This window comes from Pundamilia nyererei, unplaced genomic scaffold (assembly GCF_000239375.1).
Source record: "Pundamilia nyererei isolate P.nyererei 1_Seehausen unplaced genomic scaffold, PunNye1.0 scaffold00057, whole genome shotgun sequence".
NCBI classification, from domain to species: Eukaryota; Metazoa; Chordata; class Actinopteri; order Cichliformes; family Cichlidae; genus Pundamilia; species Pundamilia nyererei.
In genome coordinates, this window is record NW_005187458.1 from 1,544,366 (window position 1) to 1,560,322 (window position 15,957).

Genomic DNA, 15,957 nt, shown 5'->3' on the forward strand with positions numbered 1-15,957 from the left:
TGACAGCACACAGGTATGACAACAGCAGATACAAAATACCACAGAAGAAGAAGAAAAAGCACCTGATGACCGAGGAAGGAAGGGAGGAGAGTCAGTATATCACTGCTGACTGTTAGCCAATCAGAGAGCAGGAACACCAGGAGGAGGAGGAGGAGGTGGGTAGCTTTTTATAGACGAGGAGACAAAAGTTTGTCAGATGAGACGTGAAGAGAGGAAGGAGCAAGAGATTCACAGAAGGAGAAAAATATTCACACAGGAGGAGGAAGAGGAGGAGGATGATGACCAAACTCTGGATCATAGACAAAACAAAGAGACTCACAGAAGTGGAAGAGGAGGAACAGACGATGCTGCTTCAGCTCTGAAACGTGAGTTTGTTTCTTTGTCCACAATATTGTTAGGCTTTGATTAAAATAAACATAACATAATATCATATTATATTGCACAATATATTTAATAAAATATAACACAATTGTTTTAGATCATGTAACATAATAAAGTTGAAGTGAATCTGCTTACACCCGAGCATTAAAGCTGACGTGATGTTTGAGAATGAATCTGGCAGCAGGTTTCAGTTAATCCCATCAGTCTGCCTCTGGCGCCTCGAACAGCCTTTAATTATTTTAATGATGTTGTCATCATCACATGTTTGTTTTCTCTGCCGCACTTTAATTTTTAAATTTAACTTCTGTGTGCGGTCATAAAAACACTGATCATGCTCACAAACCTCTCTGACATCACAGCACCCCCACAGGCTGAGTTTTTTTATGACTGGTGAGGTCACCTCACTTCTGAGGACGACATCCATTTTTGTATCTTGTAGCATGATTGTGCCCAAACTGGTTTAGTTTAAAATTAGTTTCATTTTAGTTTAACTTTAAATAAGCACCGAATGATATGAGCAGAGACACTGCAGTTATAAATGCCAGATTTCCTCCTTGCTGTGACCCTCAGGATTTCATCTCACCACTGTGACATCATGCGAGGCTCACTCAGTTATCCATATGTAGGATCCAATTTTTTTCAGCTTTAAGCTATGAGACGAAACCTCTCTGGTCAGGTTTAGGAGGCGGTGTAACCCAGAACGATACCAGCGATGGGAAACTCCATAACTGTCAGTGGGTGGGGCCTGAGGTCAAGCTTTGTCACCTCTAAGGCAGGCGATTGAAGAATCAGCCAGTGGAAATGGTGGACAACACCGTGGGTTAAGCGGGCCGGAATGATCTGGACCAACTAATGGATTAGTTTTCCCTTAGCTACCACCTGGTGGTCTGTCCAGCTACAGAATAGAGATACTCGACCTGTTCTCACCATCGATCTGTGTTCATGGTGCAGATGTCCATAAAGCTGCAGTGGTGACACTCAGCATCTAGCTAGCAATAAAGAAGCGAAGCAACGTAAGTTCAGAAAACCACAAACTTTTCTCAACAAATGTCGGCAAACAGACAAACCGCTTCAGACACAGAGCTGTAGCTGCTGCGTTTACAGGCACACAAAATAACGCTAACGATCTGAGCAAGGCCACGGATTATTCTCACAGGTGAGGGCCGGTCAGTGAGTGACGTTTATAAACTGGATTTAAAGCTGACAAGTGATGTCCTCTTATTTAATCAGGATCGACACCTGATGTAACGCGATGCAGATGATTTTATGAAACATTGAGCAAAACTATGTGAAGCATTAACTCAGAGACAATACGAAAATATATCATTCAGCATCTCATTGCTTTATAACTGGATTTCATAACCAACATTAAACCTACGTGTGTGTGTGTGTGTGTTATCTGAGAAGACTCCACACTGGGCTCAGATGGCTTCATTTCCAGCACTCAGAGTTTTTAACCCTTTGCTGGCTCAGAGTGAGGTTGGTTAAAGCGTGTCTGTGATGATCGTGTGTGTGGTTGCAGGTTTGAGGCTCGTTGACGGTTTTCGGCGCCTCTCGCTGATTGGATGACTTGGTTTAATCATGTGGTGCTGACAGCCTGTGTACATTTTGTCAATGAAGAATTATAAATAAAGTTTAGTGTTTTTATTTAAAAAAAATCATCAGAAAGGCTTTTATTGTGAAATTATGAGATGACCTAAATTTAATCAGATTACAGATGTGACAGATGTGCTGCATAATTATGACCCATTCATGGATTATGGATTATGGACTGTGTCATGTGACCTGGTGACATCATGACCTGCTGTCTTTATTATGACAGACTCACCAGGAGGTTTTGGGTTGGTATGTCGGGTCCTGTTTGGATGTTTGCAGGTGAGCCTAGAGTACCTGTTCAGGTAACGAGACGTAAACCTGAGAGCGAGGGCCACCGCAGCAGCTCGGAGGAAGCATGAAAACACAAAGACAATGAGTGAAAACCCACGCTGCATCCTCTCACGTCCATCCACCTGGAGCTGCTCCCTGCACATACTCTGCTCATCTCTGAGGCCCACGCCCTCACTCTTCCTCCGTGACACACTCTGATTAACTTGTGGAAACGTCTTCACGTCAGTTGCTATGGTTTCTCAGCGCAGAGATTTAACATGTCCGCCTCCTCCTCTGTTAGGAAAAAGATCTCTTATTTTGGAGGTGACACTCCTCGCAGTGTTCTTCGCCTCCTCTCTCTCTCTGGCTGCTGTTACCTGACACGCAGGTGTGCTGCTGGCACAACAAACCTAACAAGAACCAATCAACAGGTTGATCACAAACCTGCCAGGACATCTTTATAAAGGAGCGTGCTGAAAACATGACAGACTCATCCCGTCTACCTGTCCATGTGTGTGTGTGTGTGTGTGTGTGTGAGAGAGAGAGAATCTGTGTGTGGTAGCTACATGGTGAAGAACCAGCTGCCGCTAACCAAATAAGTATGAATAAAGTTTAACTAAATTAGTGCTTCTCTAATGACAGCAGAAAAAGGTCACAGTCACATAGAGTCAGCCATGTGGGTGCGCTGTTTGCCTGTTTCTTGTCTTTAGAGGAGCAATTCTGTGACTCTGATGAAGCTTTTTCTCACAAATTGTCACATCTTTTCAGGAGCTAGCTCAAAACCATCTGACAGCAGCTTAACCAATTATTATTGGTTAAGCATTGTTTTTATTCGCTTGTTAATGAGAGGAGGAGGATTTCTGCCAGAGGATGTTATGCACTAGGTGGCACTGTGTTTCAGTGTGTGGATGTCCCCACTGAGAACATCTGGAAGAAGCTTTAGCACCTTGAAGCTGGAGAAGGTCTTTAACAATTATGGTGGGCCTTATCTGCTACATTGCCATGGTAACTGATGTTGATCTGTATTAGCTTATATTCAGATAAAAGATCCACAGGTACAGACCGATAACTTGATACATTTTTTGCTCAAATGCAGATGCACCTTTCTAGGAGGCGAGGAGTGAAAATGCCCTATGTGCAGATTTTAAACTCCTGTGTTTATTTTACCCCTCAGCTCACAGACTGTATGTAAAAGATTTTTGTGACGCCAGCTGACAGCTAGGTAATTTTCTGGTTATCAGTTTTCCTTCACAGAGTCACACACCTGCTGATCAGTAACATCAGATAGTCCAATAACCTCACAGCAGCCACATTACTGGTCAGGTGACATCATTACAAATGCTCCAAAAGGCTCCAACAACACACAGTTCAGAGGTTCACCTGTCAGTCAGAGAGGCCACGCCCCCAATAATGCTAACTTGGACCTACAGAGAGCAGGTGCTGGAGACAGACAGGTTGTTGGTGTTTCTTTCTCATCATTATTGATTATTGATCGTCCTGCTGTGTTTGGGAGTCTGGGTGGAGGTAGGAAGAGGAGCTTTCTTGGACGTTGTCCTGCTGTGAGGATTACAGTGAACATAAACACAAAGCAAGCTCAGCTCCCTCCACCTAACATAGTTAATCTGCTGCACAGATGTTCACAGTTAGAGCCTGACCTCACTTCACTGTGCTGCTGTTGGAGGGCAGCCTCACACAAACTCAGTGTTTTCATATGCTGCTGAGTCAGGTGGGTCAGGCTCCACCCCTTGTGAAACAAACAGTTGTGAAAAAAACCTGTCTCAGGTGTGCAGATGATCGTGTGTTCACCTGTTGTAAATGGTTAAATGATGGTTAAATGTCCCGTGTTAGCTTAGTTGCTCACAAATCCTTCAGAAACATATCGCAGCTGATTATCTATCAGCTGATTAAAAAAAACCTTAGGTTAAATCGAGCCCGTTAATAAGCACACACACATCTCAGTGTGTGTGTGTGTGTGTTTACATGTAATGTTGGCAGCCATGGTCTGTGGTCGTCATGGTAACAGAGGATGAAGAGCAGGATGAGAGCGGCTCTAAGATGTGATTGTCTCTGAGAGGAGACACTTCAGCAAACAATAGGCTGACATTTAATAAAACGGGCTCCACTTCCTTATGTAACCACCAAAATAAGAGCAACACAAGTGCCCCCCCATCACCTGCACTGATGCAGACACCAGGAGTACTTTTAACTGCGGATGAATACAATTAATGTAAAGAGGTTATTGTTTGTTGTTTACAGTTGCAGAAGAAAACAACAATGATGAACAAAGAGAAAGACCTGAAGCAAATAGGTGCTGACACTGAAACTCACCTGAAACCACGGACGGTACAGGAAGCAGCAAGGTAAGTCTGCCTTACTTTGAGTACTTGGTTTAAATGCTCAGATTACTTCGAAGAAGCAATAACACAGTAACTGTGTCATGTCCAGATGTTGAGCAAAGCCCTGCAGCTGTGCTTAGGGCCTCCATCATGGACAATGTGACACCTGGTGCCCTTCCAGGTGAGCCAGACTTGAAGGAATACAATTACCTGGCCTTGGTTCTAGGGGTGCCACTGATCCTGGTAATCATCCTGGGGAATGTGCTGGTGTGTCTGAGCGTGCTCACGGAGCGCTCTCTGAAAACCGCCACCAACTACTTCATCATCAGCCTGGCGGTGGCTGACCTGCTGCTGGCCGTGCTCGTGCTGCCGCTCTACGTCTATTCAGAGGTCAGTGTGATTGAGCCGCCTGGGCTCAGGTGTGCTCTGAGCTTAGGTGTGCTCCCAGTTTTACCTGAAGGCCCTCTCTCTGTGTGCAGTTCTTGGGGGGGATCTGGACATTGAGCACCTACATCTGTGATGCTCTGATGACCATGGACGTGATGCTGTGCACTGCCTCCATCCTAAACCTGTGTGCCATCAGCGTAGACAGGTGAGTCCAGCTGTGGATTCAGGTCACAGTAACAGGATCATTAGCACATCTGCTGCAGGTGTAATTAAGATTTTGAACTGTCTGAGATGGAAATATTTCCTCATCACAGAGTCATGTGACCTGCTATGTCCCTCAGTCAGTTTAATAGATTTTAATGAAGAGACACGTTAAATAAAAGTGTGCTCTTCTTCTCTTCTCACATTGTAACTTTATTTCAGTCATGTCGCTGTAGTCACACTGCTGACACCTCATTAATGAGATAACACGTGACTTCATCCTGATTTTTACAGACAGCAGCTGTTAATGAACCAACTGACACAAAGTGTTGAGAAAAAGAAATTCAGTGAGTCAAATATGCCAGAGATTACAGGCACCAAACCTATTTTTACCAGTGGTGCTACAGTCTCTATTTAAAGCCTCTGAGCCGAGAAGAGGCTGCGGTGACACCTCATACACACACACAATTTTGGATACAGCCTCATTCTGCCCACACCTGCAGTTTACCTGAGAGCTAATGAGGGGATCCAGTGTCCAGATTCTTAGTATAGAACATTTTCCAGAATTAATCAGAAAAAAGTACACACACACACACACACACACACACACACACACACACACACACACACACACACACACACACACACATAGTGGTTTGAAAGTGTTTGCCCCCTTCTTGAATTCCTACTTTTTGTATGATTGTCACACTTAAATGTTTCAGATCATCAAACCAATCTAAATATTAAACAAATATAATGCAGGTAAACACAACATGCAGTTTCTAAATGAAGGTATTTATTATTAAGGGAAAAATAAATCCCAACCTCCATGGCCCTGTGTGAAAAAATGATTGTCCCCTAATGCTAATACAAGGTTGGGCCACCCTTAGCAGCGACAACTGCAATGAATAACTGGCACTGAGTCTTTTACAGTGGAATTATTGCAATCCAGTCACAATGGAAGGGTTTCTAGCATGAACCACCTTTTTAAGGTCATGCCACAGCATCTGAGTTGGATTCAGGTCAAGGCTTTGACTAGGCCACTCCAAAGTCTACATTTTAGTTTTCCTTAAGCCATTCAGAGGTGGACTTGCTGTTGTGTTTTGCATTATTGTCCTGTTTCAGAACCCAAGTGCGTTTTAGCTTGAGGTCACAAACAAATGCCCAGACATTTTCCTTCAGGATGTTTTGGTAGAATTCATGGTTCCATTTAACACAACAAGTCTTCCAGGCCCTGAGGCAGCAAAACAGCCCACTACCAACACCATATTTTACTGTTAGTTTGATGTTCCTTTCCTGAAATGCTTCATTACCAGATGTAACAGGACACTCTTGTTCAAAAAGTTCTGCTTTTGTCTCCTCAGTCCACAGAATATTTTCCCAAAACACATCTTGGGGATCATCGAGATGTTTTCTGGCAAAACTGAGACAAGCCAGTATGTTCCTTTTGGTCAGCAGTGTTTTTTTCTTTGACCTCAGACCCATTTTGCCTAGTCAATACTTATGGTGGAGTTATGAACTCTGACCTTTACTGAGGCAAGTGAGGCCTGCAGTTCTTTGGATGTTGTTCTGGTGTCTCTTATTACTTCTTGGATGAGTCGTTGCTGCTCTCTTGAGGTAATTCTGCCCCTGTAGAGTGCCTGTAGAGATGGATTTTGTTATATGTGGTCTGATTCTCCCTGTGATCAGTATAAAAACTAATCTCTTGGTTTAAGTCAGTCCAAATACTTGCCTATAAACCTAAAACCTCCTCTGTCTCTCTGCTATTGCAGGTACATCGCAGTGGTGGTCCCCCTGAAGTACAACAGGAACCAGTTCAGTGTTCGTCAGCTGGCTCTCATCACAGCGACCTGGGTGCTGTCACTGGGTGTGGCCAGTCCTGTCATCTTTGGTCTGAATCAGGTGCCGGATCGTGACCCGAGTGTGTGTAAATTAGAGGACGATCGCTTTGTGGTGTACTCGTCTGTTTGCTCCTTCTTTGTGCCTTGTCCTGTCATGCTCTTCCTCTATTACTGGATGTTTAGAGGCCTGCGGCGTTGGAGTGGGCGGAGCCGCTCCCAAGCAGGCCGGGCTGGTCGGCAAGTCTTCTCTTTACAGCTCAGCTCAGCTCTACGGCGAGCTAAAGCCACGACAGCTGGCAGTCAAGAAAAAGTGGTATATACAGCGCCCCCCGGGCTCAGCCCCACGTCTCCCTCCACCGTGTCTATGGCAACACCCTCAGTGACACCGGTAATGGAGGAACACCAGGATGGTATAGCAGTGGTGGCAGACAGTGACCCAATGACGACTCAAATGGACAGCCTGTCGGATGGTGACCCCACGGATAGGAGGGAGGGTGGCAGCCGTCGAGAGAATGGCCTGAAAGGCAGCGCTGCAAAAAAGAAGGGGAGGAGGCAGAGCAAGACCAGCAGGGTCAGCGGCCGTGAGCGCAAGGCAATGAAGGTCCTGCCCGTGGTTGTAGGTGAGTCTCATGTCCAGGTGTTAGTTCAACCAGGTCTTAGGTGGGACTAAATCTGAGACAGGAATCGCCTAGAACTATGGGGAGGACCAGCCTCAGAGTTCTTCCTTCTCATAGTTGTAGCTGATTCTCCAGTCCAACTGTGAGGCACCAGGACAAGGTAGTGACAGGTATAAGGTAGGACCAAGTCTGATATAGATCCAGATCTAAGGGAGGAACAGGTCTAAGGCAGGATCAGGTCAAAGGTAGTATCAGGTCTGAGGCAGGGCTAGATCTGAAGTAGCAGGTCTAAAGTAGGACCAGATCTTAAATAGTGGCAGGTCTAAGACACAAACAGGTAGAAAATAAGACCAGTTCTAAGCCAGTAGTAGGTCTGAGTAGTACCAGATCTGAAGTCGTACCTGGTTCTGAAAGAAAGAAAGGTTAGGAAAAAACAGCCTAAGATAGCTTTGGGTTTGGTGAAGAATAAAGGTGGTCACACCAAATACTGACTTTACAGTTTCTGTACAAAAAAGTTGAACAAACTCCTTTTTTTCATTGTATACTGTATTCCCAGCTCTGAGGCAGATCCAAGTGTAAAGGAGGTCTACTTCTGAAGTGGGTGCAAATCTGATACAAATGGAGGTTTGAAGCAGCAACAGGTCTAACGTTTCCAGAGATATTTCTATAAAACTAAAGCTCTCAGAAGTGTAACTAGAACACATGGGGCCAGAACAGCTTTGAAGGTCTACATACATTCTTTTGACTCAGCTCTTACAGTGCATTCACACCAAACCTGTTTTACCTTACTTAACTCAAATAGCCAAATATATGTCCCAACAGCCAACAGGAGGAAGACTATAACAGCTATTACATATTTTAGAAGTTACAAGTTTTTACGAGGTTTTACTCTCTCTGTGTAAAAGCAAGATCTAAGGTTTGGACTTGCACTGTGTAAAAAACTTTCTATTTGCTGTTAATGCACCATAAACATTCCCTCATTTGATGTTTTAGTGGAGAGTGCACATCTTCTTCATCAAACCATTAAATGAGCTCTGCTGTGCAGTGCCAAAAGAAGACCACCCAAGTCAGACAGAAACATCTGATCAGAGGATGGAGGTGATCAAACTGTGTATTGATCTGCAACATCCTTAACTTTGAAGGATCAGTCGACCCAAATAGAGCCAGTGCATCAGAAACCAGGTCTCATAAGTCAGGTTTACAGACAAGAATTCAATCTGTCAGAAACTTCCAACTATTATTAACAAGCAAATGAGCGCAGACACAGTTTCAAACATCATTATGTTCAAAGTTGTTGCATTAAGAAATGGACATTGAGATAAATGTGAACACAAAAGCTCATCAGCACGGCTTGTTGTTGTGTCTCTTCATCTAAACGAGAGCTGGCTCTGCTGGACGTCTCTGCACTAACCGTAATGTTTTGTTGAGTGAATCTCAGTAAAAATAGAAACTTCTTCTTGTATCTCTGTGGAAACTGCTTTAATTCACACCACAAAGTGTTTAACACTCACAGCTCATCCAAAACCATGAGGCTGAAGGTGGTGTGAAGGATTTAGTTAAAGAGAAAACATGCAATTAGAGCTTCAAAGGAACATCAAACAGATCAAGTGTTGAGTAAAAACAGAGGTAGGAGTCATTTTGGATAAACTGGTCTGCAGGAAGACTGGAGTCTCTGTGAATGCACCACAGTGCTTAAACTTCTTTCCCTAAAATGTAATTCACCAGGTTTATTCAAAATTCAAACTTAATAGTCATTGTTAATCTCTGGCACACTTCCACAACAAGTCTTTGTCCTGTCTTCCTCTCCTCACTCCAACCGAACACGGCAGATGGCGGCCCCTCCCTAAGCCTGGTTCTGCTGGAGGTTCCTGCCAGTTAAAGGGAGTTTTTCCTTCCCACTGTCGCCAAAACACTCGCTCATAAGGAGTAATATGATTGTCGGGGTTTTCTTTGTTTTCATTGTATTATTGTAGAGTCTTTACCTTACAATATAAAGTGCCTTGAGGCAACTGTTGTTGTTATTTGGGCTATATAAATAAAACTGAACTGAAACTCTCTCTCTGTGTCTCAGGTGTGTTTCTGGCCTGCTGGACTCCGTTCTTTGTTGTCCATGTCACCAAAGTTTTGTGCCAGTCATGCAACATTGGTCCCACACTCATCTCCGTGGTAACTTGGCTTGGCTATGTGAACAGCGCTGTCAACCCGATTATCTACACGGCCTTCAATGCAGAGTTCAGGAACGTCTTTCACAAACTGCTCTGCTGTCAGACGTGAAAGCAGATCAACATCCAACAGGAAGAAGCCCCAGCGTGGAACTCAACTCGACTCAAACACTCTCAGACTTCTTAAGGTTTTAATGTGTGCGTGCTCTTATTTTAAAAGTTTGGAGATGTTACAGCCCAGAGGCATAAAACCTGCAAACATGTTTCTGATATCTGACTGTTTCCGTGTTTAAAGTTTGCAGCTCATAAGAATTTACTTTGACTGTTTGTACAGTGTTTTTGTGACTGAAGCAGAGAGCTTCATGTGGACCTGGATGTTTCCGTCAGTTTTGTGGTGAAGCTCGTTGAGGACAGATGGTGTTTGTAGTATTCTGATCTGTGGCATGAAGGTGATGAAATGTAGCTGAGCAAACTTCTGTGTCATTTGAACAAACACAATAAAGAGATTAAAGACTGTTTGATGGGAGCAGCTGATCTGTGGGGTAACAGCAGATACCCAGCAGGATATGACTGCCCTGGGGGTGGGGGTCTTGGCCAGGTGAGTTTTATGTCACAGGTGGAGGTCTGGCAGCTCATTAAAAAGATGCAGAAGAAGAGTCAGGATGCAGCCCAGAGCCACTGATTCATCAGAGAAGCTCCAGTTTATTCACCTGTTCTTGTGCTCGTCGCATCCAAGGCATCGCCTGTCTGCAGGCTGTCAGTGAAGCTGCTCATTCACCTTTTGTTTTAAAGTAATGACACCCCTCTGTGTGGGTGGAACTGCCTCCACCTGTCAGAGCACTCCTGCAGATATCTGAGTTTGTGTGTCTCTGAAGTAGCTTCATCACAGTCTGCTGTGATGACCTCCTTCATCAGAGTGGGGAGACCCCTTAATGACCAGAGGTAACCATGGTGATGGGGAGCATCTCATCCACACATGTAATAAACATGGGTGTTCAGACGTCCATCTGGAAATCAGAGGGCTTTATTCTGCTCAAATGACTAAGTTGTGGAGCTGACTTTGCTTCATCTGTGTGTTGATTTAGTTTTACTCAATAAAAACATGTAGAGTAAAACATAGAGAGCTTTTCTATCTCAGCTTTGAGCTTCATCAAGACTCTGCAGACTCAGGGTGTCTGTGATGTAGCTGAAGCATGAACAGCACACAGACAGCAGCAGCTCTTCACTTCACAGACCAATTCCCAGGCCGTGTTTTATTAACTGACCCGTACAAACACCCGGGCCTCGGCCACCCTCTGCAAAACAAACTGAGAGCTGAAACACACACTCATGCTCAGCAGTGATGAAAACACCATAAAAACATGAACAAAGGCTGGAAATAAAAATGAGTGAAGGGCTGAAACACAGTATGCAAAAGTCTTGGGCCACCCCTCATTACTTTATAATCCAAGCAGCCAGATTTTTCTGTATTGTTAAAGTATTCTTGAGCAATAGCTCTGCAGCTTTCTAAAGGCTGCTTTTCACTGTTTTAGACCAGTCCTTGTATTGGAATGTTTTTTGTGTGTTAGAAGTTTGCGTGCCTGAACTTGCCACGGCACAGTGGCCCGTGGAAAAGGGATGGACTCGGTGTAACAAAAGAGTCTTTATTCACAACGCTTGGAAGCTAACAGAAAACTTAGACTATTATTAAGGAAATTAAACTAGACGTCTGAGGCAAGAGAAACTATGACCATAACAAAACTATGACTAGATAGCAGTGACGACTGGGTGCAGGGACTGGGCAGGGGAAACTTTGGCTGGCCAGGGCACTGAAACAGAGGAGAGAGCAGTCACGGGAATCCAACAGAGAGCTGTTAATCCGAGAATAATTACACTGGGCTGCCTTACGTGCTTGCAGGTGGAGGTTGCTTGGAGGGGGAAGACAGGAGACAAAGGTTCAGGTGAGTACTGCGTGAAATGCAGGGAGGCAGGCCAGAGAGACTGGCAGTTTGAAAGGGGAGACGTTACCGGCAGCTGCAAACCAGAATCCAGGAGAGCTTGTACGGAGGAGACTTGGTAGGTGGGTTCCAGATGCTGACGAGAAAACAGAGGAATAAGGTAAGTACACACAATGATACACCAAGGTACAGACGTGAGGCCGAGAACTGACTAAAGTTGGCAGATAATCTGGCGAAGACTAGTTGTGCGCAGGTCATAAATACTGCCGGTGTGATTGCCATCAGGTGAGGAAAAACAAAGACTCCACCCAGAGGGGAGGAACCGATGCAGTGGAAAACTACCCAGACCCTGACAGAACTCTGACCTCTGAATCAATCAAGCATGAAAAGGCTCCTAAATCAAGGATGAACCAGTGTTATGTCTGCATATAATAGACACCTGAGGAAAGAACCAGGTTTAAATTGTGTCTTTAGGCTCTTTATTACTAGCAGCATGTCACACAAACACAACAAGGTGATTCCACAAGAGCTGTTAGCTGACAACTTGGAATTGGTTTTCAGCATGGTGTGCAGTGTGTCCCTAAAAATAAGAGAGAAATATGTACAGAAGAAGTGTGAGGGCTAAACCTTTCTACAACAGATGAACAGGATCTGAAAGTCATAAAAAAAATCCAGCAAAGACCTGACAGAGGAGCTGAGAGATGATCTGGACCTTCAGCTGATCATCTACTGTTCACTCAAGTCTCGCCAGAATTGTTCTCAGCTGTCAAGAGGCTGTTCTTAATGAAGGGAAACAGGGAGGAAAGACTGAGGCATGAAAATGACACTAGAAGTGGACTGAAAATGAGAGGAACAGCTCTCAGTGTGCTGACAGGCTTTCAGGCCTGATAGTATATGAAGAAGAAGCTGCTGAGCAGCAGCTGAAGGAGGAGAGACACATCAACATGTCCTGTCAGGACTGATTTACCAGATATACAACTGAACCTCCACCGAGGTACTGCGGACATGCATGTAGTAACACCTGAACCCTGAGGCCTGTGGAGGTGACCTAAAATGTAGTCTAGTTTCTGAAACCGTGAATGTTTACCATAGTTAACATTGTTAACATGTTGGGTAAGTGGGACTGACTGTGATCAAAAATCAGCTTTTACTTAGGCTTTAAAAACTGGACCTTCAGGGGAACATGAACACAGCTGGCAGATCTTCCCAGACTTGTACTAATGACCTCAATGCTGATCAGTACACAGTGACCTCCCTGCAGCAGGATCGCTGTTTCAGCTTCCTCTCACTTATCTCATATCCAAATGATCATTCAGGAGGAACAGGAAGCTCTGGCCTTGGTCAGACGACCAGAAACAGATCTGAGATCCACATAAAGGTCAGAGCAGCAGAACAAAGACACAGCAGCTCAGCCGGACACATTAACCTTTAAATAATGCTGAAGGCGGAAAGATGAGGATGAGAAAGACGAAGGTGCAGGATAATGGTGAAGGGTAGGGGTGCTCCAGGTTTTAAAACAGGATTTAAATGTGGAGAAGAACAGCTGGACACACAGTGTTGATCACAGGATTCACACCTGAGTGTGTTCAACAGGTCCTTTCCACTGTGAAAGCAATGAGTCACTGACATGAGTCAGGCAACAGAAGAAGAAGAAGAAGAAGAAGAAGAAGAAGAAGAGGAGGAGCACCGTGTGTGGCGCTGACTCTCCCAGCATGGTTTGGTGTTTTGAGTGTTTGTAATCTGAGCTCATCGGTCAGGTTTCCCATCTGCAGACTGAAACAGTCAGAAATATCTGAAGCTTGCTGTTTGCTATCAGAATGAAACGTGATGGTTCAGGGCTGATCGGCGACTCTGTTCACTACTCTGCACAGAAAATGATGCTCGATGTCATCGATGAAGCTGTGAAATTACTCCCTGTTTGAGGAACCAAATGACACACGTTTTCTATCAACAGTATCTATGAACAGGCTGCAGGTATCACTACACTGAATGTAAACCAATGGCCTTCTGCTTCAGTCCCACTTACAAGACATGGTCATAGTGTAAGACATGGTCATAGTGATCCTGGGGTAGAGACTATATGAATCTCTTAGGATTTCCACAACTTTGACAAAACACAATGAAAAGGCTTATTGAGTCCATTAATAATATTACAACCACAAAGTGCAACAATAAACACATTCTTTTAAAAAATGAATTAACATAAACACACTTGTCCTCCCATCTGCCTTTTTAACTGTATTTGTTAAACATAATAAATTGGTTTGTTTTTAACTGTTTTAATACTTGTTATGGCACTAAACAATTTACATGATATGTTTTTTTTAATCAACTGACAATGTGACACCTCTTTTATTATTTTTTCACCTCCTTTACAAAAATAATTTAAACTTACTGTTTTAATGCAATCTACAAACTATATAAAGTGCAATGCTCCTTTTAATGGGGGGCTCTCTTACTGAGTTGAACCTAGGCAGTCACCATTAATGATAAAGTAACTTCATTAACTAATAGCCGGCATTAAAGTACAAAAATGTTCTCATAGCCAGAAAAATACCACACAGTATGAAAACTGTTGAGCTCAGCAGTAGTTCAGCAGTTTCTTGTTTGGTTTAGGTTAACTTACACACACACACACACACACACACACACACACACACACACACACACACACACACACTATTCTACATTAAGCCAAGCCTGCTAGCATTAGCATCAAGTAAGCTGCAGCCAAAAATCACAATTCATACACAATTCTCATAACAAACCACTTCTTTTACTAAGTTTTCCACTTAGTAAGCTTAGTAAGTAATCTCTCTAGTCTTCAATAATGTTAATGCATATTTACTAACCCGTGGTAAAGAACAGAAACAGCACACACACATTGAGCGGTGTTAGCTTCACAATACAAAGAGTTATTTTTCTGCTTCACACACTTACCACCTGTATGATAAACGCCCTCTAGTGTCTGGATGTGGAATAGCATGTTAATGCCCGAAACTGCCACAAAAGTGCTTGACTGACAGGTTAACAAAACAAACATTAATTTCGAAAAAAAATCTTCACAGGTGATTGTTTTTCTCATTATCTTTTAAAGTATCATATTTTAACAGATTACTGTTTGCACAGAGAACCGATTAGGCTTCTTTTGTGTGCAGGTGCAGGTCAGGAATCAGTTTATCCATACACTCAGTGAAACTACACTCATCCCCACGGTTACAGCCTTAAAGCTTTCTTTTAGCGTGATTAGTGATCAAATATCTGACACGTACATGGATGTGTATGTGTTTGTAACTATGTTTGGATCAGAGGTCACTGACTCTGATTGGTTCCTCCAGCTGTTCTCTGACCGCCCAAAAAGGAGGAGGTGAGGATGAGGGTGGACCTCAGAGTCCTGATCCAGGTTCCCCGATAAAACTGCTGTAATTTGATTAATGAGAGCATGCTCGCCTCCATTCAAAGAGCATGCTCAGTAGCGACTGTTTCATTAAGTCCATTAAGAGTATCCCCACACCTGAGCTAGCCGACTTCATTCCTGCCAAAATAAAGGGCTTGAATGCAAGAATCACAGCTGTTTTAGACTTTCCAGATGTGGAAGCAAATGGATCAAACACGGCACCAGACGAAAAGGAAGAAAAATTGCCTCCTTTTCAGGCTTTCAACACTACCAGAACCTGGACAGATATGACGAACAGGAAACTGAATGTTCATGAACGTCAGTGAGGAAAACTGTACACGTGACAGCAGCCACAACCAATGAGACAAAAGAACTTCTGACATGTGACAAGGTGGTAACTCAACCCAAGATTAGAATCCTTGCAGATGGCAGTGACAGTTACTCATAGTCATGTGACATGTTCAGTCCTGTGACCTGTGAAACACGACGTGTTCATTTATGGCTCCGTGTTTGTCTGTGTGCCCACCCCACTCAGAGCCTCCTGTAACACCACATTAATTAAACATTTTCTTCTTCTACAAACAAAACTTAACAATAAAGGAGTCAGCTGAGAGCTTATTGGCTCTCTGACAGGAAATACTGACTAAAAACAGTGTCTCCAAGGATGTGGATGTTTTACTTCTGTGTGTTTGAAATAAGCTCTGAAAGCAGCAGCAGGTGGAACCAACAGGATCCTGCTGCTTCAAAGTCCTGCAGCATGTTGGCCTACTTATCCTGCTCATTAATGCCGGGTAAGCCTCTAATGCTCTCTCTCTCTCTCTCTCTCTCTCTC

The 15,957-nt window shown here is 43.8% G+C and overlaps 1 protein-coding gene across 1 annotated transcript; it reads left to right on the top strand.

The window, feature by feature from the left end:
* Positions 1-293: 293 nt before the first annotated feature.
* Positions 294-10,301, top strand: drd4-rs (dopamine receptor D4 related sequence). The gene is made up of 6 exons (XM_005734214.1): positions 294-365; positions 4,504-4,607; positions 4,693-4,973; positions 5,063-5,175; positions 6,944-7,632; positions 9,701-10,301. Exons 3-6 carry the CDS (start codon positions 4,734-4,736, stop codon positions 9,901-9,903), a joined length of 1,245 nt encoding a protein of 414 aa, XP_005734271.1. The 5' UTR covers positions 294-365; positions 4,504-4,607; positions 4,693-4,733; the 3' UTR covers positions 9,904-10,301.
* The last annotated feature ends 5,656 nt before the right edge of the window (positions 10,302-15,957 follow it).

Bases quoted from the DNA above. Each gene is read 5' to 3' on its own strand.
- drd4-rs (XM_005734214.1), top strand. From the start codon at position 4,734: ATGGACAATGTGACACCTGGTGCCCTTCCAGGTGAGCCAGACTTGAAG. The intron at 5,176-6,943 runs GTGAGTCCAGCT...CTGCTATTGCAG, and splicing joins TGTGCCATCAGCGTAGACAG to GTACATCGCAGTGGTGGTCC. The intron at 7,633-9,700 runs GTGAGTCTCATG...TCTGTGTCTCAG, and splicing joins GGTCCTGCCCGTGGTTGTAG to GTGTGTTTCTGGCCTGCTGG.